This window comes from Anser anser (assembly GCF_964211835.1).
Source record: "Anser anser genome assembly, chromosome: 7".
In the NCBI taxonomy this organism is placed as follows: domain Eukaryota; kingdom Metazoa; phylum Chordata; class Aves; order Anseriformes; family Anatidae; genus Anser; species Anser anser.
The window spans coordinates 36614968-36640208 of NC_139727.1; the positions used below are offsets into that span (position 1 = coordinate 36614968).

A 25241-nucleotide genomic window follows, 5' to 3' on the forward strand; every position below is an offset into this window, starting at 1 on the left:
CAGTGCGTGATGAACTTCGCAAGCTGGAACGTGCCCCCTGGTGGCTGCACACTGAGATCCTTTAAGGAGAGAAAAATGATGTTTGCTGCTACTGTTCGGTTGGGTTCTTTACCATATTTAAGTGAAGTGTGGTAGATTAACAGGAAATATGGATTTGTGCTGAACAGAAAAATCAGCATAGTGACTACTGTTATTTTGAAAAAGCAACACTTACTTGCTGGTGTAAAACACTGGAGTAGTTACTCACCGATTACTGGAGGAGCTAGCAGTAGCGATACTTAAGACAGCTCCATACAGCATCTAGAAAGCATGCCTGTTGGACAGGCGGAGGTAACTGGCAGCGGCCAGTTCAGAAAAAGCAAAGGTTGACTTTGTGACAGTCTTCTAAAATGTCTAGAGCTGCTGCAGGGGAACTGAAGTGATTTTCTTCGCAGTCAGTAAGACAAAATGAACAAGTTTACGTGCAACCAGAAGTATGAAAATTACAGAGCAGGCGTTAACACCAGGCATTAAAAGCTTTCAGTGACGAGGCTACTAGTCCCAGCAAGAAGTCCCCCCAAGGAACCTAGGGAACTGCAAACCGTTCAATTGCCCTCGGTGGGGACACAGCACGTCCTCCTCCCCTGTCCCAGCCTGGAGCAAAGCAGAAGGGAAGAGCAACAGAATTTTTAAACATCCACTTTTCTGCTCCTACGTAGACATAGAGGGAGAATTTCAACAGAATTTGTGCAATTTCAGTCCTTAACTAGAGCTCTTTTGCTTTAAATGCGGTACACTGACCTTAGTATGTTTTATCTTACTATTCTACAATGCTCTATTGATTCTCCCTGGACAATGACAGGCAAATGTCACAGAGAAAGGGAAATGAAAGAAACATGACACACTTATTTTAAAGTCTGCAACAGACTAAATAATAAATAAATCCTGCTTTTTTTGCAGCACAAAGGTTGCGAACTGACTGTCCCTGTGGACTCTGCTCTCTTCTCACTACCTAAATGGACTTTCTAACGCCGGCCTTTGTCCTGAGAGCCACCTCTCAGCAGGACTGCTGGCAGACACGCGTATTACGTGTCAGAAACAAAGAGGAAATAAGTGATGAGAAGCACAAAAATCTGATGGGAATAGTTATTTTAAGTAAATGCATAAACATCAAAACAGTGTAACATAACCACGAACAAATACAGCCAGCAAGCTTTTGAGCTATTAGCTCAATGCTACTTATTTATCTAGGAAGGTCACTAACTGCTAGTTTTCAGAGTTGATTGTTTCCTATTAATACTGATAGAATTAACATATGCTATACTTAGCTTTATATGTTAATTTCTTATATTTACCTTCCTGTATTTTAATACTGTTAGCAAGCAAATCTCTAACAAGATGAGCTTTAAAAGCGTGCTATAAAATGCATGTAACAAATTAATTCCGAGTTTTTTTTATTTAGCAATCTGCTGACCACAGCTACCACCTGGTTTAGCTTAGTAACAGCGAGCGTTACCGCTGCACATCTGTGTCCTGTAAACAATGTATTTTGGCATACACAACATAGTTCACATTTCATTCATACTTCAGCAGTTGTGTTCATTAAATCTTGTGTTTAATAAGCGTGTGTATACTCGGGCACTGAGTCACCGTGGTTCTCAGCAGCCCCTATAGAAGGGGGAATTTCTTGCAATCATCCTGGCTGGTATCCTCCTTTGGTTAGCAGCTACTGCAGAAACGACGTGGGGTTATTTATACCATTTGTTTCCTGCAGTGCATTTTATTTCTCCAGTGAGACTAAAATCCATCTCGTGCCTAAAGGCCAATCACACGGCTATTTACCTGCTAGCTCTCCTCTGACCAGCAGCCACCTTTTCTGTGCCACCGGGGCTCAGCACCGGCCGCTCCTCGGCGCCTTCTCTGCAGCACCTTCCTCAGCCGAGTCCCCAGCCTGGCGGAGGAGCAGGGCTAACCGCCCCGGCCTCCTGAGGAGAGCCAGTCAGGGCTTGGAAAGCCTCCACTGCTTCAACTCACTTAAGAAAACAAATTATTTGGCAAGTGGAAATGTAATCTGGCCTTTTTGTATGCTCGGTAAGTGACATCATAAGCAAGAGGCTCTGAAGGTCCAGCTTTATAAAGACAGTAGGTAAGACATGTGGCTGTGACGCTTCTGAAAACCGATGATTTCCCTGAAATGTGGTGAAGATTTCTGTCCTAAGTCCTGCCTGCAGACTTTTCTCTTCCTGCAACAGGACTGGGACCAAATGAGTTAGAAGAAACATTAAAGCTTGGGAAGGCTTAGGAGGAAGTGGAGAGGGAAAGACCGATGGGGAGAGCCCATAATACGTGTCTGAAGGATTATTTGGGATGGGCAGAACGAGGAGAAATTCAGAAATACACAGCCAGAGCAGTGCGTCATCAGGCTGCAGCTTCAGAACTGGCAAACGCATTGACACAGCTTCAAAAAGAGTCGTGGGTGTAGGCACCCTGAACGAACAATGAAAAGTAATCGTTCCCAGGAATATAATTTGAGGGGCAGGCCCTTGTAGCACATCACGCACTGCATCACCGCATGGCTTGACCAAAATTTAAGCCATGGTGGCACTGAGCTTTGATGAAAGTCTAATTCGGGAATCCAGAATTAGCTGGAATTCCTCCTCAGCCAGAAGGAAAACAGATCAGCATTTGGTTACCTCTGGGGAGAGCAGCATGTAATCCAGACTTCTGTGTTGCTTGTTTGGCTGCATAGTTCAGGGGAAGTTTTTGTTTTGTTTTGTTTTTTTCAGCCCACTGGAAATGGTACAGCCTAATCAAAATAAGTAGTTCTACCTGCTCTGCATTTGTGAAAAGCCTACCACTTCATTTTATTCCATTCAGAGAAAAATGAGAGCTTCTGTTTCAATGCATGCAAGTGAAATCTTAAATACATTCTCTAGCTAGAACTAAAATAAAGATCTAAAATATGGTTATATGTTTTCAGGTGATACATATACCTTCCAGTCACTGCTGCTCTGACTTCTCCAATTTTGCTGTTTGCTGGACACTTGTCAACAACCGGATTAATCAATTCCTATGAAGTAAGACAGAATTCACACTCAAAGGTATTAATTCTTTATAATAATTCACAGAGACTAGAAATAATTTTATTTTCTGTACTTACAAATCAAACAGGCCTGCTGAAAAGCAATTACAAACTCAACATGCGAGTTCTTTTGCATTTACTTAAATTTGTTGATGCTGGAAATGCATAAGCTCCCTGTTTATTTCCAATTAAAACAAAACATGGTGTTGGTTTTTTTGTTTGTTTTTGTTTTCTTGGAACGGTCACAGCTCTGCATTTTCTTACCACTATTCTACGCTTATTTAGCAACAGATAATAGAACAAGGCAAATTTACTTTAGAGATTAACTCTCACAAACTAATTACACTAAAGCAAAAATATAAAATAGTTTATACTAAATTAAATATCTCTAACTTCAATAATTCTCAATGACATTTTATTAAATAAAATTAAAATAGTGGTGAATTTTCAGCTCCACTGAAGTCAATGGCAAAACTTAGAGAACTTCATCCTCAGGACTCTATGCCACTTCTGAAATAGGGATAGAATAATCAGTCCTGAAAAACACTGCATTAATTTCCTTCTAAAAGAATACCAAAGAAGCAAATTAGATCTCAGCACACCAGATCAGATGAGCTCAATTTTTTAATTCATCTCAATTTTGACTCGTTTTTTAAATTTGAGTTCAGTAGGGATCAAAAGCCCACCCTGTTGCAGCAGTGCAGTTTCAGTGGAGGTCGGGAAGTGACAGCACCGGTTCAGAATTCACAGGAAATGGTCATTTACCTTTTGTCCTCACACCAACAGCTTCAAGCTGTACTCCACTTCTGGTTTTACACCTATCTCACTTTTCTTTAGCTGTAGTTCTTAAAAGCTCCACAAGAGAAAAACATTATCAGAAAAAAAAAGTCTATTACACATGTAGAAGGCAAATCAGTAAAAAATACTGGGCACAAAGGACAGGGCTCTTCTGAACCCTGGGTGTTAACACAAGTCTGCTCGCTTGTAAGTGAACAGGAACTTTATCTAGTAGGCTCAACAGGAGCACAGCAAGGCCATTTGATTTTCTTTAGGATATTCAAAGTCATACTGGAATAATTCTGTGCCTTTTACCTGATTTTATATCACATAAAAAGGTTTTCTCGTTTGTTTTGTTTTTAAGTTGTATGGGCATCAGCACATTTCAACACATTGTAGAGACAGAAAATGTTACGCTGTTCCGACGCTTCAGGCGAGAGATATTTTCTCCACAGAAAGGAACAACTTATAATATTGGTCATAGATACTGGCTAGTGGTTCTCCCGTGGCAGTAGGTTTAGGTAAGACGTGGACAGACAAGACCGTGCGGTATACACAAACCTTGCAGTTCCAGATAACAGACACACACTTGCCAGGTACAATGCTGACAGAAATAATCAATTTTGTTGCAGAGTGGGAGTAGCTCAATACAGTACATACCAATTAATAAAAGACATTACTTCCTAAAATTACTGATGAACCTGCACTCAATACCAGCAATATTACAGAGATCAAACTGACACGGACAAAAAAGTTAGTTAAATCTGCAACGCACTTGAATCTCAAAATTCTTGCAGCTATTCCACGTAAAAATCAATGACTAATGCTACTGGCCAAGTGTTTAAAATGAAATCAAGCACATGGCTTATACAAGTTGTAACCTTCAGAGACTGAAGTTGAATTTGATTTCTTTCTGGGGAAAAAATAGAATGTACAGATACATTCTTGAATAAGAATCTCCTTCTTCAAACGTTAACAGGAAAACTTCAAGTTGATTCAAGGTAAATGCTAGCTCCTGTTACCCAAGAAGATAAGTAAATTACAAACGCGTTGGGATTGTTATGATGTTGTAATACGTTACTGAACATACAGCCATGTTATTTCCCCAAATTCCTATAACTTGTATGATTTGATATGGACACAGACTACTAATGAGAACATTAATACATCGGTAATAAAGTGCTTTGATAAAGCATTGCAACTTTCTCTGTTTCCAATAGGAATATTTACTAAAATGTTATTAAAGATGTTAACCTGCGATCCACTGCAGCATAAACAAAACAGTCACTAGGACCTAGGAATATGATATGCAAGTCTCCCCACATGAATCTGCAGAAAAAATTTGCAACAAAAAGAGCGCAGTGGTACCTCATGTCATTTTTAGCATAGTTCTGAAATGTGCACTCAAGAGCTATAGGATGAATCTCCCAAACTCTATTTCACATGAATGATGTGCATTAAAATATCCACTCTTTTTAGATAAATGGTAAGGCTTATACCAAAACAAACAAACAAACCAAAACAAACAAACAAAAAAACACCCAAGCAACCAAAAAAAAAAACCACACCACAAAACCCAGTGCCACTTGGCATATCTTTGGTAAATAGTGCAGCTATTCTGTTTTGTCTCTGAAGGGGAAAGTTTTCCAAAGCACGTCATCTCCTGCCACTAAGAATCTACTAGAAATTGCCACGTTCACTAGGATCTCAGATGCTAACCTACTCTATCAAACAAACAAAGAATGTGCAGTGAAAATATTTCCTGTTTTTAAATACACTGTTGAAGTATAATTAAACCATGCCAGACTTCACATTGGAAAGTAATGGCACCTTTCAATTCTCTTGCAATAGTTTAGGAGCATACAAACGCGAGCACAAATTTCATGGCAATTTTAAATAACAGATATCCAAGCTGCTATTTGAAAACATCTGTAATTTAATTATCGTTAATCTAGATTTAGTCAACCTTTGTCCCTAGAAAAAAGACACCTGTTTTTCATTTTGCTTAGATACTTAGAATTATTCAAAATGCAAAGAAAGGCTAGAACTACTTAATTAAAATGTATTACAAGCATGTATTTCTTAGCTTATATTGCTAAAGCCTTGCTGTATTGTCAAAAGTTTTATTGGAGTTTGCCTTAAAACACAGTACCATGTACACACATGTGTCTAGATATATACCTGTATTTCACACTGCAATTTTAGTAGGCATACCAACACACAACTATGTTACATATCATCCAGTGGCAGTGCAATAAATGGTAGCGCCATCGAAATGTCATTCAGTGATTTTTCAACTTCTGAACAACAGCATTCTTTCTGAACAGGTCTGTCCAACCAAACTTGCATATTGCTGAACACTGGCTTCATCGCTTGGTCCCTTCCTTCTCTTCTTATACACGCTGTAAGGCATTATGGTTCTCTTGTGAAGTACTCTAACTCTGCCCAGGTCCTTAATACGACCTTCATCAACTGCAAAGAGATTCAGAGAAAATAAAAATTAGTTACATATATTGTCCGTATGATCTTAATTTATGCAACTAACTTCAATATGCATAATGAGAACTATCTGAAGTAATAAAAGTAATCTACAGATGAATAGCAGATGGAAGCAGAGCTGATCTACAGATCTGTTTTCTTGAATTATGGTTGAAAATAAAACATAGCTTGCAAAGTAACTGTATTTGTGATGTGTGAAAACATAAATCAAGCACCACCCATTTCCATCGGTGATGGAGAGCATTTCTGAAAGTACCTCTACTGCTGTACTTTAAAATTCACAAGACCAATGCCAAAAGTGAAACTCTATCTGGGAAATAATTTCAAACACAACTGACCAGAAAAGACTTCTTTTCGTTGCCATATTTGCATTTAATCACTACACAGTTTACAAAAACCGCCAGCACAAAGCACTCCTTTTCCCTGATGTTGGAAAGTGGATAAAAAAACAGCAAGAAGCTCTACACTTTTTGCCTTAGGTAAGCATTAGGCAATAAACTATCTTCCCAGGTTACACCCCCATGCCAAACCCCCTTTTTTCCTCATTTATACTGGTTTCTGAGTTTCTCCAGTGGAATGAGGCTGAACCCATGCCCTTGCTCATGTCTGACCCGCCGAGCTCTGCAGACCCACGAACAGAGGCAGCAGTGCAGCGCCGGCTGGGTTGGGTTGACAGGATTCCTTAAGCTTTCCGATAGGCACACCACCACTGAATCTCATTACCCAACCTACAGAACCCCTGTGACTTCATTTAACCAGCCATATACTTAAGAGCACTGTTGAACAAGGTGAAGTTTCCCTATTTTTATGAATTCCATTGATGCTACTTTTACTGAATAACAACTTCATATAGCTGCTGCGTGTCCAAAAATTGGCTCCACAGTGCTAGAAAACTCTTTAAAGAAAGTGCGAAAGCATGCCACATGCCTGGGGCAACTGCAGGATAAATTAACATTATTGCAAAATACTGGTAAAAATCTTAGGACTTGTCTGAACTTCAGGTTTAAATAGCCACAAATGTAAGAGAAACACAGAAGCTGAAATAGGATTTTGAGAACAGAGCTACATAAATTCAAATATCAACAGAGAAGAGATGCTAGAAGTCAACATCTGGGTACATAAACTACTCAGAAATTCCGTCTTTTTGGCATCAGGACATTATTCTACTGAAGAGACAGCACAGGTAAGTATAACTGTCTAGCTTTAAATACAGCATCAATCTCTGCCCCAAATTAAATTAAAACATTTTGTATGTTCATGTACTTGCTTCATTTAGATTTAAACTTTTAAGGCTCTGTTGACTGGACCTGAATGGTACCCACTCTACACCATTCTCAGCAGCCAACTCAAAATCAAACCAACTGCTGTGGAAATCAGTGGCTACGTCATGGGCAAAAATGGTCTTTACCTATTAGAGGACAAAAAGAGGTGGAACTTTTTCAGCAGGTTTCACAAATGGCGACAGATCCAAAGTACAGAGGGTAAGACACCAGTTCTGGGAAGTGAATTGGTCACCAAGTTCTGTCTTGCCTTGTTTTACATACCTGAAGCTTATTAAAGGCTGAAGCACAGCATTCACCTGTTTTTTATATATAAGTAATCTTTGGACTTGCCACAGGTCAGCTAAATGAATTGTCTGGAAGAATACGAAGAGATTTGTCTTACAAACAGAGATTTGTCTTACAAATCTCTACTCAGATGTAACCCTTACTACGGAAAAGCTTAACACTCCCTTTTGGGTCTTCTTTCTGCTTCAATAAAGACAAAGGAGGTCATTAAATGCTTTTTGTTGCGAGGCACTCTCAAGAACCTAGCCCTATTCATCCACAGAAATGCCTTATAAACATTTTTCTGCTGATTGCCTGAATTTAGTATGTGCAACTTAATGAAGCCTGTTTTACAAAGTCGAGAATGACTTCATTTCTTTTATCTGTGTTTTGATTCCTAACATGAAAGTACAATGTCTTTCTTAAAACTTAACTATGAAAAAGTGGTTTGAAGGAAGAAACTCTGAATAGGACTTGCTAAGATTGCATTCTCCACTAATTATTGTTGGCAATTGCTTTAGATAAAACACCAAAGTCAAAACCCCTTTGCTCTGGCTTTCTCTCCCTCTTTGAAATCCATCAGGTTTTTGATGTGTGGCCAATGCCTTCCTGATATCCCAACAGGCTGGTTTTACCACCAGCCCTACTACCTCGTCTATTACATCCTCCATCTTTCCGAAAGTGCACCAAAGAAACACTCGCAAGTTCAGCTTCTGGAGGTGACACAACCGTAAAGTTATTTTAACTTCTTAAATTGGAAAGTTTATATTTACAGCACCTCTAGGCTGACTGTGAGTTTGTGTCCTGCACTGGACGCCTGCCAAGCCTAGCCGTCATAAAGAGCCTTGTGCCAAAAGCACTTTCAGAGCTGCTCACTACTCACTGTTGATGCTCGCTGCTTTTAAATAATACTGAAGCCTGATACTCTGGATGAGTTCATCTTTTGGCTCGTAAGTGCTCCTGGCCCCAGCTTCAGTTTCTTACAGTAACTAAAGCTACTGTACCTTGAATTTCCCTATAGCCTCACTGGCTCAGCTGAACTTTGTTCTTGTTGTTCGGCATATGTTTTTACACACTTAGTCTACTTTTACTCATTACATCAAGCACAGTCGGTGCATTATCCTCCTTGGAATCAGACCCACGCTAGCACTAGCTCTATAGCTATATTAAACAGTTATTACTACCCGGGTTCTAGCAAATTTGCTAAACACTGCAGCCAAGCCCTTTCTGAAGCGGGGCTTGCCAAACCATGCTGTAGACCAAGCCTTTCTTGGACTGTGGCACGGTTTCATAACACAGCCCCGCAGGCAGGAGAAGGCCCTCCCACATTAATCAAGAAAATCCCAAATCTCTTGAAAAGTCACTGTAATATGAATGCTTCAGACATCTTTTAAGCTAAAGACAGACAGTGAGTTCTGTGCATAAAGAGAGTCTACACAAACAGAGCCTCTGTAATAACTAAAGTTTAGCATCAGGAAAGCTTTAAACCCAGGTATTTCTGCTCCTACAAACTTACATAGCTTCCCTATGTGACAAATGGTGGGACAGCAGAGTAAGAATAAGAAAATAAGAAAAACACATCTATTAACGAGTATTATTTCTGGGCTTTATTAAAGCAGTTTCAGTTAGAGACATCTGTTTCCTGAGGGACCCAGACTGATCAGATAGTGAAACTATGTTGGGGCAACTTTAATCATTATTGCAAGTACTGTATGCAATACTGTTACCACAAAAAGCTAAAAAAAACCACATTTTTTTTCCATCTCACACTTTCTTATTTTATATCTCCTGAGTCCGCCTCTAACCTCTGCTTCTCCTCACAAGCAGTCCATGCATTAACTTACATAAACCTCAAACCAGGTAAAATCATGGGTCTGGAAACACCTCATATTTACCATTTGGGAAGATTGGATTTGGTGGAAGGAGTTCTACTAACGAAGACTGTTATAAATGAGCAATAGCACTAGAAGGAGGCACAACCCTGCTAACATCCATTCGAACTCTTGGGCCCTTGCCTTTGTATTTGTGATTATCTTCTCACAGAGTTGTTGATTAATTATAGTCTCCAGAAGAGGAACCGTCACTTTATGTATAAAACATACAAGGTTTTACTCCATAATTCAGTTACACCTATCAATACCATTGTGACAGGAGTTACTTATTACATAAAAATCTAAACTTCAGAAAACCAAATCCTGTAGACTGAAAGCACAAATCATTTTAGGAAAGCGAGCAACTGAGGATGCCAACTGTGAGCCTAAGACGTAGGCCATACTTATAGACTGTACTTGTCCAGGCCAAAGAGCCATTTAGTTAAATATCCCATCTGCAGCAGTGGCCAAAAGTAAGTTCCTCAGCCTGAATACAAGAGATGGAGGCACCTCAGTAAGTACACTGTACCCATTTAACACCGCTACCTGAATTATAGTTTTATTCAAAGATGCCCCAACAGCCTCATGTTTCTACTTCACGTCTGAAAAATGCAGCAATCTTCATCTAGTGATGTTTCTCAGCTATGTTCTCACACTGATTTACAACAACTTTCAGGAGGCTTCCATCAGGTCACAGCATCAATTTAAAATCTTTTTTTTTTTTTTTTCCCCAAATGGCTTACAGATTTTAAGTATTCTCAATAAAAACATCTGAATGAACATAAAAAGAGCTATTTTATTTTTTATACATTGAATGAAGTTTTTTCTTTCTTCTCTGTAAGGTATCCAGTGTAATTTAATGAGAATTAAACTGAAATGTTCGACATTTCAGAAGGCAGGGGAACATTGTTTTTTAAGCCTGTAAAAAGAAGCATCCTGTAAATCTCCAAGCTAAAATTACATCTGAATTCTTGCTAAATAAACTAACCGCCACTTCTCTGTCTCCTCCCCCAGAGACCTAAAACACCAAATTATTTATGTAGCATTTCTCTAATGAAATTTGAATACAGGAGTGGTTTCATGTACAGCCCAACCATGGCACTGTGACGCCATAGCTGCAAACAGCTGTTAAAATTCTTCTCACCGCACCCCCGTATCACTATTCAACGCATTAAATTCACGCGTGTGCTCTGCGTACATTACATCTTTACCCAGCAAGTATGAATGGGCTGAGATGCTGGGGAAGGACACAAGTCAAGTCTGCTTAGGATTTCCCTTTACCAAACCTGCTGCCTTCGAGCAAAGGGAAGTAGCAGAAGTGCCACGGGGCATGGCAAGGCCTGATAACAGTGCACAGCCTCAGGATGCCACGGAATGGTCACTAATCAACTATCCCAGCAACAATGCACCCCCAAAAGTCTGAGCTAAAAATGACCCTTTTGGAAGCCAAAAAGTCACAGCGAACTTTTAGCAGGGAAAATTAATGCATGTGCCTGACAAGACTTCTTTAAATAAGTAGTAATAAGTGGAGGACTTTCCTGACCAACAAAGCTCCCTAATATCAGTAAAAAACAAAACATCAGTAAAAATCAAAGCAAGAAGTAGGAGTAATCTAAAGACCAGCTATGTCAAGTGTTGCCTTGGCAGACGCTGGGCAGATTTTGGCAGGATTTCTTGGCCAAGCTGCCCACACACAAACGGACCTCCGCCAAAAGCATGGACACCTTGCAGAGCGACACCAAGTAATGAGCTAACAGTAACAGCAGTGATGTCCAAAGGCAGCCCCATCCAGCAACCAGCCCGAGAAATGCTGCTATACTCAAGAGACCAGGAAGAACAAGGACAGAAGTCTGACGCACTCCTACACGACCCATTTTTTATTTCCTTACACGACCCCAACCAACCTCCTCAACGTGCTGCAAGCCCCTTCCCAAACCCAAAATGTGATTTGCAAATGCTGACGTGCATTCATTCGTACTGAAATACCCACATACAATAAGCGGGAGTAATTATTTTACCATTTTTATTCCCAACAGAAGCTGATCAGGCATCAGCATGCACTTACACACATTCAAATTTTTCATTTCTGACATTTTTTCTTATGATGTAGGAATTGATTAGTATTTTTATGAAGTTATTTTGGGAAGCTGAAATCCACGTATTTTTCTTGTCCACATGCATTAATCTTTATTATTATTACCTACTGTAAGGTGGAGTAGCTACATCTGGTCAGCAAGCCCACGATGCCTCTCTGGGCAAGCACGTGCAAAGCAGAAGAAGGGAGAATGGCAGAGCGAGCTCTGCAACCGCCTGCTGCAGCTCCGAGCAGGCTGGAAGCCAACATCCCAACGAAGAGTGTTACGGTTCAAAGGTTTTTGTAGCAGGCTGTTACTAAATCAACTTTTCAGCGGTGGCTGATTTAATTCAAGCTGGTTTTGATCAATATTGATTTAAGGAGGGCAGTGATCATTCAGGTCCTAAAAGCATTCTTTTTCCATGTCTGATAGGAACGGTAGAAGGAGAGGAAAGCGCTATTTAAAGCCGGTGTACGGTAAGAAAAAAAAACAACCACTGCATCAAATTGTCTGAATGCAAAAATCTGAATTTTTGACAACACAGAACTTTTTCCAAAAATGTCTCAAAGTCAGGCACAACTCTTGTGGCCAGATCACAAGCTATGATGATGATGTTTCCTGAACGAAGAGCAGCGAACACATATCAGTTGAGAGCCGTCCATGACATGTGCCTGCCAGCGCTACCCCTTCCCTTATCCCCTTGAATATACTTCTCACGTGTATGAAATCTTTAAATTTGCCAGTGGTGTAGAAATGGAAGCAAGGTCACATTTCTTTCAAAGTACATTTTTCCATTTCTGGGAAAGTAAGCGAAGAAATCATTAAAATTAAGTGACAAATATATTGACGTTCTTTTTTTAAATAGGAAAAAAAAGAGTATGCTGTCTTCCAATTTTTTAATAAAAATCAATAATCACAGGAAACTTTTTTATATTTTTTGTACATAATGGATTTAGGATTAGTAAGAAACCTTACTGAGGTCTGGTATTTCTAATTCAAAAAAGAAGCGTGGCACTCCTGCTAAATTCTGAAGCAACGCTGTTTCTGTTTATAACTTTCAGTTTCCTTAAATGCTACTTAAAACCCCTGGAACAAAGAAAGTATTTGGCCATCAAAACACCTCTTTCTCCAATGATACTGTTTGTATTTCTTTTACTGTAGTCATCTTGTTGGAGAGGTTTGTTGGAGGTTACAGGAGGATATCGCAGACATCTACCAGTGCTTCTCTTGCACAGGCTGGTGGTTCAGAGAAGGACATAACCCAGAAACTAAATACACCAGTTTTCTGTTGTTACTTATACATGTGCCTGAGGCGCATCATAAATTTAAAAGGCAAAGCAGCTTGGAAATGCTCTCCATTTAGCAAAGCTACTCTGAAAAAAGAAACTCATTGTTCACATCTCATGAGTAACAGCCGAGATCTAGAAATCCCCACATTTCTCTTTGCCTGCACTGTAGAAGCATTAAATTAGAAAACCCTGAAAAATCTGCAAAACTGAAATAAAACAGCAGCTAAAAAAATCTTGTTCTGGAGACTAAACATGACCTTACCTAACACGCCTCAAGGCGAGGGCATGGCGGAGAGGAGGATCTCAAAAAACCGCCCATGAAGACGACACCAGGTTTTTATTCACAACCTGGCCTCTGCTTGCAGATGGGCTTTAATCTTTGCCTGCTGCCTGCAGTTCACTCGCTCCACAAAAGACTTATTTCTAATACCAAACGCTGTACAAGGCATTGACCACCAGTACAACCCAGGCCAATAACAGCTTCTGGGACACGCCAGTTAATTGCTGGGTGAAATGAGGAGCAGTATCCAAGGCACGTTGGGTTGCTCAAAGGCTGCCCTACGCAGCGAGGACCTCCGCGTCCTCCCTCGTGTTCTTTTTGTGCTTCTGCATCCATCCTACACAGGGCACACAGACTTTATTTGCTCCGTAGCAGGATGGAACAGTGGAAGAAAGTGAAATTTAAAACTATGCCATGAATCCTGTGATTCACTGTAAAAGCTGTCTTAGAACGAAACTCCCAGGCAGATAACTAACATGATATATTTGCTTACATTTTGCTTAAATAATAGAAACTGAAAAACTATTTTACCTCTAAAGAGTAAATCCGTGGAAGAAACATACAAAGATTAACAATGGACAACTGCTGTATTTTCAGACAGACAGCCCAAAGGGTATGTTTGTTCTTTTGTTTCAAGTTGTTGGGGATTTTAATTTTAAATTTGGAAGCAGTCAGGACTTGCAGCAGTTTTAAAGATGAACACAGTATTCAAGTTTTTCAAAACAAGGAAAGAATCTAACAGCCTTAAAAATAAATTTATAAAGAGTTAAAAAGGAAAAAAAAAGCTTCATGACATCCAAGCTTTCAAACTAGGTGCAAAAATGATCAAAAGAGACATCCGCCCCTTACTGGAAACACATCAATGTTCATTTGTTTGAGAATAACTAAAGACTTGTCGAATTTCTTTTAAAAGAAATGCTACGTCTGGTTTACATGACCTCGTCAGGTTCACGACCAATGATTTTAAAACAAAGAAACTCTAAAAGGAGAAGACAAACTTTCAAATGTTACAACTGAAACGAGATATTAATTACCAGAAATAAAAATCACGTCCGTCAGAAGTCTAGTGCATCTGATCTTTGAATTCAAACTACTTTCTTACTCCTTTTAAACCATTATTTTTTTTTCTTGACCAGAAAAGCATACGAAGTCACCCACAAATCTGAAACAGGCAATATACAGTGACGAGATAAGCAATTTGCATTAATGCTAGTGTTTATGTAAAACTGTAAGTTGAAATGTACTTTTCCTCATATTGCTTCTTCACACACCAAGAAATATTAAGACCAGTATGCCTTGGGGTATGAAAACACCAACTCAGATGAAAACAAGAGTACAGTTAAAATGAAGCATTAGAAAAAAAATCAATGAAAAGAATTCCTAATTAAAACCAGAAAGCACAAGTCACAAAGGAAGTACAGTAAAAAGTTCAGGATATTCTCAATCAGCCAACCCTCTGCTGTTCAGTTACTCTAACAAGAAAAAAAAGGAACTTCTGAAATCACTGTTCAAAAAGAGAATGTTTCTAAGGGGAAAAGCGCATCTTATCAAAATATTATCAATGATTCTTTACAAAACGATGACAGAAGAGCTACAGTATTAAAAGTATAACTTACAGTGAGCCTTAGAATGGGTAAAAACAGGAAGTTTTGAGGGCAAATCTTAAAGACATCTTACAAACAAAAACTGTTGGGCTTTGTGCCTGAAATCATACAACTGGTTTATGATTTGCAATTCAACTTTGAGAAGCAAGCAGACTAATCACTTGACAAATGCATTCAAACTCTGCTAACCCCGCTGTGCCATGCGGAAACAATAACTCATTGTGTTTTGACTCTTATTATTCTAGTAGTAAACATGAATGGGGGCCAATGGAAAACATTTCCTGTGAATGCAGCAATTCAGAGCAGTACTTCTAGTTTTCAGCCATAATCCACAGCAACCTGCAAAGGCTTCTGCTTAACTGCAAATGCAATCCTTTGAATATATTGGCTTTATTAACAACACTTAAATCCAAGTACAGCCCACTGTTCTGGAAACATTTGAGAGAGATGCACATAAAACAGTAAGTATAAAATTCCAGGCTTATTTCTGAGGAGCTCTCACACAACATGATTATTCTAACCTACCTCAGTTTATTACCCTGGAATATTGTGACAGAGAAATAGCTACCAAAGGGCTAGATTTAAACAATACTGATAATTCTCCAAGGACTTGCCTTTCAGGGATGCACTGCAAAGGAAACTAGCAGTACCTGGGAAAATGTTAGCTAAATGACACCGAACAGCTTTCTACCTGAGAACACCACCCAGTTTGCTCCCAAAGTCAAGATACTAAGATCTTACGGACGGTATGTCAAGACAGAATTGCACTTTTAGATGCTTCTCCAGAAGACAAAAATGAACTAATCAAGTCTAATGAAGTTGTGTCTGTGGACACGCTGCTATTCTTGATGACTTCGGATCTGAGAAATGAGAATGTGAATTGACAAGAACGTTAACTGCATACCCAGTATGCTTTTCTTCCTATTTTTGCCTGTTTTAAATACCCTTTGAGGTCCTGCAGGCAACCTTTAATTATGCGTTCAGTTGAAACGCACCATGCATACAAAGACCAGAAGCAGAACTAGTAGGTAGAGCCAGCTTTTAAAAGCAGTAATTCAACCCTATCTCAAATCTGGAAGCATTAATGTCACCGCTGCGTGACGGGAGCCTGAGCTAACAAGCACCGTGAGGCTCTCGTTGAGCACGTGGCCCTGCGTGGCCCTCCCCAAATGTTGTGAGCCTGCAGGATCCAGGCTCCTTCATGCCTCAACGCATTTCTGCTGGACTCTGGAGGCATTCCTAATGCGTGACTGATCAGGTTGAGATCTGGGATGGTGTACGTGCTCTGGGTTAGCACCAGTGAGACTGACCAAGCTGCATCCTGCACCAGGAGCTCCTCCAAACCTTCATCAGCTGCGTTTGTCTGTTCCTCCAAGCACCCGAGCGGCTCAGAGCACAGTTCGGTGTTTGGAGCTGCTCGTTTCTTGTTAGAGACAGAAAAAAATCCAAACCAGTCCTTGGAAACTGCTTTTTCTTTAATTTCCTTGCTATTAGGGAACTAAAACTGCATACGTATCTTTCCAGTTTGCTTAGGCAAGGTACCCGTCAAACTCAAGAACACCACAGAAAGTAACTCGGGTACAGCTGGGAGAGACACATTATCATGCCTTTGTATCTGTGAACTAAAGCTCGAGAATACTCAATTAGGGATGAATCTTAAATAAAAAAATGAGGGATAGAAACCAACTGCTACATACACACTTTACATTAGGGGTGAATGAAATATTTCATCATTCCTTATGAAAAACATCAATAAGTATATTTCCTGTACAAATGCAGAATGCTTAGCTTGTTACTAAGTCTGGTAGAATTGTAAAACTAGTGAGCACACTGAGGTTTCAAAGAGAGCAGATTATTCCATCTATTTCCTGAACTTACTTTCCATAAGAAAACGTTTTTCAAGTTACTGCAGTTTTTAAAAGCACAAACACTACATAACAGTTGAAGTGAAAATGCAGTTTAACTAAAATACCTTGTAACTCAGTAAGATTTACCAAAAACTGCCAAATACTCAACCCCGCCGTAAGCAGTGATTTTCTAACCCCAAAACAATGCTAAGCAGTCTAAGGTTTGTAGCATGAGCAGTGCCTAAAAGGACAGAGTGACCTTACCGCCTGTGCGAGGGAGGGCAAATCATGACTGTCCTTCCAAATATCTGCATTTCTGCAGCTTCCAAGCATTGCAAAGCTGGCTTACACTTATGACCTAAGTGTTTTAGACTTCATTGTTAATGTCAAATCAATTTTACAAGGGCTAACAAGAGAGACAGAGCTGTTGCTTCATTTCATATCTCACTGAATCATTTTGCATTGCACAATAAAATTCAAAAACCACGTTTTGTAACTTTAACATCATGACCGTCTGAATTATAACTTTGCTTCAGTAGAGTTAAAAACTTTTTTTGTGGCTGAGATAGAAATCTTAAATTAATTAAAATAAAGGCCATTTTAGCCATCCTGTATGCTTTTTTTCCCAGTCTATTTTGTAAACATTTCCATCTACTCATTTTCATTACGTTTAAGCAAGAGTAAAACATTTTGGCAGCTTTATTTCTTTTTCTGAAGCAAAACCTTCCCATGGGGCTGCCCCTGAGCCAGCTGACGGTGAAGGGAAACCAATGAGGAGTTCAGACTTCCACAAGAAGGCTTCCCTTCCAGCTTCAGTGCCCAACACTTTCAACCAGGCTCCCCTGGACTCTCGCTCAGGGGTTTTAATGACGCTTCGAGAGCCACAACAAAATGCAGCACTGAGCCGCAGGCTTGCAACGACAGCAAAGGAATAAAAGACAGTACAAAAGACGAAGACTTACAGGATTACGCTTTCAGGAGCTGCAGCTCCAAACGACAGAGTGGAAAACAGGAAAACTTTTGAAAGGGCATGAAAGTTAAAAACTGTTTATTAAAATAGCTGAACTGTATTGAAGTGAACATGGCAGGGAGCGGGAAGAGAATTTTTCAAACAAAGGGCAAAGTCCTCATTAAGGCTGCTATTTGAGAATGAGTTCAAAAAAATAATAATAATAAAAAAAAACAAACACAAAAGTCAAGCTGAAAATTACAAATGCAAGCTTTTCCATGAAACAGGCAAAACTGAAGCAATTGGCAGCAGCTTATCAGCCAAGTAAATCAGATTATAGCAATCAATTTACCGGCTGAATTAATTAAAACATGGAATCAATTATGTCCCCTAAAGCTCCATATGCTACGTCGGGATGATGTTACCAGAGCACGAGTAAACACGCTGGGAGGCACCGGGGAGCGTTACACGAGGTCTGACCCTGGAAGAAGCTAGCTGTCGTGGCTGGTGGCATGCGGCGAGCCGGGCCTCAGCACATGCCTGTGGTGTCCCTGCCGCAGCTGCTCCCTATCTGGGCCTAATTACGGCTTTTAACTTTTATCACATTTGGAAACTAACCCCGTATGCCGGTTATCCTCTGCTTGAAATAAATCTGCACAACCCACCTACCGAGCCCGCTTGATTTAATTTTTAATTTCTGTTCCTGTGTTTCTAACACCTTCTGAGTAGGGAAGATGATGCCTACAAGGCTCGGCATCCTCGCCCTCCCCACGTCCCCCTGAATGAGCTCAGTCCTGGGTCTGATCACAGACAAGAGCAGAATTATTCTGCTCGAGAACCAAATGTTACAACAGTAAAATGGCGAACCCTGACCAGGAAGGGGCATCTTGAGCATGCAACCATCAAACACGTTGGTTCTGAGCAGTGGAGAAATATGCCGGTATATATCTACTTTTCAAGCAAAGTCCTCAGAAAATTACATAATTTCAATATTTATATGTTCATTACACAATCTGACGGTAATTTTGGGTTAAAACTTACTTGGGGGAATTTTTCAGCACAACCTCTGTATTTCATGAATTGCACAAGAAGCCAGATGCTGGTGCTTCCCGAGGTGCTTGGTTTACTCTGCTGCATGCACTATGTCAGAGGCGGACAATTTAGCAGATCACTGAGTGCAAACTTTAAAACAAACATTTAGCGAAGTTTGAGAGCTGCTAAAACAACACAAAATGGGCTTCGTATCGTGACTATACGTTAAATCCCATTCTAAAGACCTTTCCTTCTTTGCAACTGATTGCTTTGTGATACTCCAGCTCAGAGCTGCTGATCCCCTCTAACTTCCCCAGGCCAATTCGTGCAGCGCTCTTTGCGTGCGAATGTTCCTGAAACATTTTCAGAGCTCCAGCGCCAGCTGTTTAGGACCCACAAATTAATGAAGTTAGTAACTTTACCTTTTTATTACAGAAGCGCTTGAGTGTATTTTTGCATATTAGTCCAAAATCCCATGCCAGTCATCTCAATTTAATCCAAACATAATAAAAATTGAGTGAAAAATTTGCCTGGCTACACCTTATTGGCACTGCCTTCATTGTTTAAGTATCTTGTATGCTCGAGGATTGCATTGGATTTAGAAATTTGTGTTTGATGACTTCAGTTGTTTATAAACTAATTAGAAACAGATAAACTTGTCTCGTTCAGAGGAGCTGCTACAAATAATTGATAATTTGATATTAATGTGTCTTTTTCTTGGTTATAGAATTCACGTTCACTACCTACAGCTGTGATAAGATAGTGGAGAGTTAGCTCTTTAGAATAATTAACGATCTAATAGAATTTAATGATCTAATAGAATTTACTGAAATGCTTTCAGAACCTGCCAAAGTACACAACACCACAGCTTTAAAGGATGACAAACAGCAGTTGTTTTAGAGCAGACCAGCAACTTCTCCCGAAATCAGACGATTGCACGGTTCTAAACCATTTGTTTAAAGCTTTCCATCTGTGATATTTTTGTGGCTACGTTTTCGTGATCTCAAGAACTTCAGTGCGTTGATCCTCGTACACATTAATCTGCGCTACACTACCCTTACGGACATTAACGCGTGCTGTCATCTGAATCGGTTTGTCTGACCGGCTTTAAAGACGTGACACTACACCAATACATTGCCTTACCAGCGACCTCAACCACCAGGAGTGACCAGCTGGCAACCCATGGGTACAACATTCTGTGGGTACAAGTATGTGATCGTGGCTTTGCCTCCACGAGAGGGAGGAGGAGGAAGAACAACATCACGCAAACACAATATACTTCTAAATATATCTTCAAATCAAACAGCCCTTGTACTTGATGAGAAATGAACAAAATGTTTGTGTTCACAGATGCAACAAATGCAAAACGTGCTTGAAATAAGCCCTTCTTATTTGCAAAGAAAGGCATCTAAACTGGACATAAAATGTTTTGAAAAACATAGCACTAGGAATCAGGGTTATTGAAATAGTTGCAAGAGATTATTTTTCTAGTGAAAGCACTATGTATACAAATACGTGTTTAAAATAAATACACTTCTGCACAACCGCCCGACCCTGCAGACTTCTGGGTAGGAATTCTAGGTTTTATTTACGATAAAATTAATAATATTTCTTGCAAGAAACAGAGTTAAGATGCATAATCGAGAGGATTCAGAAGTTATTAAATACTTGGAATATTGTTTGTCTTTTACTGCTCTAGCTTATTATGTGCAGCAGAATAACAATGCTGTAAATCTGTTAAAACTTTCATTTTGTATGTAGCAAAGAAAATGGAGTTAGTAGCTCTGCAATATGTGGGAAGGATGTACTTTTGAAGAAGAAGAAAATATTTTTCAGAAGTTTTAGAAATCTAATAGAAACTTGCAATAGATATTACAGGACTACTACAGAGAAACACTGCAAAAGTCTTAAATCATTTTCTTAAGTTCAGTACCTCAGAAACAACGCTGAGCTGCTATCAAATCTATTCGTAAGATGGTTCATTGAGCGTTTTCACAGAGCGGTTCCTGTGAGCCTGAAGTGAGACCGACCTCACAGCCACCTACTTGTCCTCTACGTGGAGGTACAACAAAACCACCCATAATAGGGTAAGAGTCAGATGCACCCCACTGGAAGTACCTTGCTAGAAGCAGCAAGGTCTGTGGCTCTGTGGTGATGGCAGATGCAAAGCCTGGACCGATGCACAAAGACCGATGCAAGAAAGGTGGTTGTTGAACTAAGCACTGGCAAAATTCTGCTGGCACATGATGTTGGCTTCATAACCCCTTCAGGTTTTCATGTCAAGGTTCTCTCTACACAGAGTGTCTGACAAACAGCCTCTCTTATTCATCTCTACAAATATATATCTAGATTTTCTGGTTTTGGCCCAACCATTTATTATTTCAACCGCTCTCTTCTGTTCCTGTCAAGCCTTCTCATCGTTTTGCCCATACGATCTACTACAAAACTTGTGTCTTTTCCATGCGTCTCTCCACCAGCTTCCCCTACTCAAATCACACCAGACCAACCTCACTCCCAACAGTCTGTTTCAACCTCACTTGTTCATTCATCAACAGCTGGCAATGTAAGTTCTGCCTTTGACTGACTGCAGGATCTGGTAGCTCAGACCAATATTAGCTCTTCTCGAAGGAAGCTCCTTTGTGTCTCCCCATACTCCCTACTTCATTTCTCCCCCACCTCTCATGCTGGGAGAGATTTCTCCATCAACTCTAGAAGGTAACTAATGTAGTTCCCTAGATCCCTACTCAAAACTGTCCTCCATCGTAGCATTTACAAAAATATCATATAGCTTAGTCTGTTGATGCTTGATTACTATAATCTACCACACCAACTAGAGTTGTTTCTCTATTTCCTAAAACCATTTTTAGCATCCTTCGTATTTCATGTTAGACTATACTCTCTGGAGCAGAGAGCAACTTCTCTCCAAGAATTTGCAAAGCCAACACAGAGCAGTCTATGTACATCTTTATCGTGTAAGTTTCAACACTGGAGAAATGACTTTAATGTATTTGATATACATTTTAATTTCATTCTATTAGATATACAGTAAGTTGAACAGATGTGTATTAGCTTTGCCAATTATTAACTTCAGCAAACAAACCTGTCGAGATAAAAAAAAAACATTAAAATCCCTTTTGATCGGCACTACTCAAAGCTTCTGCTCCAAGCAGTGGGCACAGAAGGTGGGAAGCAGCTTACGCTGCTGAGACTGCCATAGGCCATGCCTTGTGACCCAGATCAAGCAGGGCTTTTTCACTTGGGTTAAAAAAAAAAAAAAGTTATAAAAAAGATGTCAGTGGGTTACAATCAGAAAAACAGAAATCAGAAGGATAAAACTATGTGGAGATATCGAGTAAATTATTTATAATTCTTTTAATACTATATTTGTTTCATGGGCATAACTGCTAGTGAAAGGAACAACAAAGTAAAACGATGAAGACCTGTTTTGCAAGGAGGCAGTTGACTAGTGTGAAAGACTGACCATGGCCAAGAATATTTTAGCGGCATGCTATCATGTGGCTGAATTTTGGACATCAGTTGTGATATACTGTCCAAGTCACTGACAAGTACTTTTCTGCAGAGCAATCTTTTAATTCAGTTCTTTTTTCTTCAACACAACTCAATTTGCATTTACAGATTCGTTTCATATACGTTCAATCCTTACAATAAAGGGAAGGACCCATATACCACTTCAAGAAAATGCAGTTTAGCATAATCTCTATTTTTGGAACTCATCACTATCCAAACTCTGTTACTACCCTACCTCACTAACTGCTGGTTTATTTGTAAGTAAATGACTGGTTGCTGCTTAATGATAAACACATCAGAACCTCAGCAAACCTCTTTCATTTATAAGATGATGCCAGGTCTTCTGAATTTTTCAAACTCAGCAGAGAACAGAAATGAAAAATCTGTCCTGTTTAAGACATGTAATATTGGCAGAACTGGTAATTTGCAAAAGCAAGAATATTTGACAAATGTGACCTTTTATCCATGAATGCTGTTGGAGCATTGCTATGCATTTTTTTTCTCCCTAAAGTCACTGATGTTTTTTAATACATGTTAGGAACTGCACATAAAAAGACTACCAGCATAGTTTGTTTAAATATTAAATCTGAGAGCTTGCTGGCACAAGAACTCATCGTTTTCTCTCTATGACTGCAGTGTTCTGAGGTTAAGTAAGGTTGAATCTCATTACACTGGCCAGAAGTGAAGGGTTGGATCTATTTCAGCCATCAGGCACCCATGATTTGCCACCCTAAATAGTAACACAAAAAAAAAAAGTTATTACAGTGTCTATGGTTGCTTTATTAGTTTATTAAATGTTAGACACTTTTTTAGACTTATCTCTGTAGTATAAAGAGTTAAGAACTTTGTTTAGTTCATCTCTCTTCTTCATTTTCCAACAGTTAACAGAAGTATTAGACGTCAGAGGAGAAGGGGATGGAAAACAATACACTCTAAAACCATTTGAAAATGTTCAAGCACAGGACAACCACATAATGCAAAACAGGCAAAATCCTCTGTAAATGCTGATGAATATTTTCTGATGCTTTAGAAAATTTTCACTAGTTTTTGTCAACATCTCAGGTCTTTTTATTTTTATTTTTTTGAAAAAAAAAAAAGGAAAGAGCTCTGCAAAGTAATGGACATGAATACTCAGTTACCCTTTTCCAACTGTAGAGACATGGCAGGTCTGAGCATGCAGCACCCTCTCCTGAAGCAGCACTAATGTCTGCTCTGTAATGCATTTTCACAACCTGCAATTGGTAAATTTATTAGGTAACTTTTTTTCAAGGGAGGGAAAAGGAGTTCAAAAATTGCCAAACTTGATGAACAAACTAGCGTGAGATCATGTTTCAAGAATTTTCTGTCATTACGGATCGTATTAAAAGATGACCATTTCCACTGGCTGTTTTATTGCCCCAGACAACAACGCAAGTCACACCGTTTCTCCCAGTTGTTTACTGGATCTGGTTATTGCCCTTAGTTTCTAAGTAGGAAGTCCCACTGCCGATAAATCACGACCTACTTAACTGACGTAATTATAGGCTGTATTATAGAAAGCTATTCATAAGGAATAAAGCACATCATCATTTCTATTGCTGTTTTTGTAATTCGCAGTAACTTAATTAAACTCATATTGCTGACTATTGTAGAGAGTAAAGAAATAAGAAGGAAACTGATTTTACTGTTGAGAAATAGCTTCCTTAGAACTAGCAGCTCTTTAAACCTCAAATGGCTATAAGCTCTCATCAGGTCTAGCACACTTCAACATGTAGCTATGTTTCAATTTCCTTAAACCACAGGACGTAAGTCACAGCTCCAGTAGTGTCTGGAGTGAGATATTTTGTGCTGATAATGATGCAGAGTTTTATATCCTGCCGTTTCTGAATGCGTGGTATCCCACAGGAATTTCACAGAATCAAGAAGATGACGCCCCTTCGCTTGTATGGGGTTAACACCTTCAAACACAGTAGTCTTATTGTCATCCCTGGGCTTCAATGAATGCACTTCTTTTCCTCCAGCATAACGAGAATAACTTTAACACCACCAATGCCCTCCATAACCACTTCCCTTCTTCCTCCTACCTCTATTTTTCTTTTTATTTCCTCTCACCAATCTAATGACAATTCTAGTTGATGAGGACACGACGTACCAGCTTTTCCCACGGTGATAAATGGTCTTTTCAAAGCGCACCCAAGCGCATTCCCTAGGTTATTGCCCACCACACCACATGGCCACCTGCACAGTCACTGAAGAACATTATCTATTTGTACAGGACACCTGGCATAAATTCTCCTACTAAAACTTTTAAACCAGTATCTATAGCAGAGCATCTGACCTGCCTTTTGTAATATTTTTGACCATTCTATGCTGGCAAATCACTAAGTAACTCTGCTACAGAATATAAAAACTATGTCCCATCTAATTCAAGATGCTTAAGGTGTTTCTGCCGTTCGTTGCATTCTTCAAAATCTCAGACAGATTGTTAAGCTAAATTCAGCAGTTTGTTTCTTCACAAAAACACCCGATGCCTTTAAGGTTCTCCAGCCCCTTCACCTTCCTGTACTGATTCTAACTAGCTTTATGCATTCATGAGACTAGAATCTAAGGAAGGAATAATTATTTGATCACTTTTGTTCACGCACCAAATAAAATAATTACCTGAAAAACACCAACATATGTCAATTCTGAACTACGTACAATCTGTAAAACGTAACGGACTTAAAAAATTTATCGCATATGTTCAAAGACAAAACTACCTATTTGATAATGCTTGCAGGAGGAGTTGTGAGTTTCAGACTTTTTTTTTCCTTTAAAGATAACATTTCTATAACGTTTCAGCAGCAGATGATACCAACACATTGCAAAGACGAGACAGACAATTTATTTATCATTACTTGTGA

General features: G+C 39.4%; 1 protein-coding gene and 1 long non-coding RNA gene across 9 annotated transcripts in view; both read right to left on the bottom strand.

Moving 5' to 3' along the window:
* Positions 1 to 3090: 3090 nt before the first annotated feature.
* Positions 3091 to 25241, bottom strand: part of ATE1 (arginyltransferase 1) — an 88290-nt gene continuing 66139 nt past the window's right edge. For all 8 annotated transcript variants that reach the window (XM_083843753.1, XM_083843747.1, XM_083843751.1 and 5 more), the window contains one exon: positions 3091 to 6310. In XM_083843753.1, coding sequence (XP_083699879.1) covers positions 6132 to 6310 — 179 coding nt within the window. In that variant the 3' untranslated portion in view covers positions 3091 to 6131. The remainder of the gene's footprint in view (positions 6311 to 25241) is intronic.
* Positions 8171 to 25241, bottom strand: LOC310902367. The gene is made up of 2 exons (XR_014586686.1): positions 23499 to 25241; positions 8171 to 23089 (listed from the first exon to the last, which is right to left on the bottom strand). It is a non-coding gene; the product is annotated as an uncharacterized lncRNA (long non-coding RNA).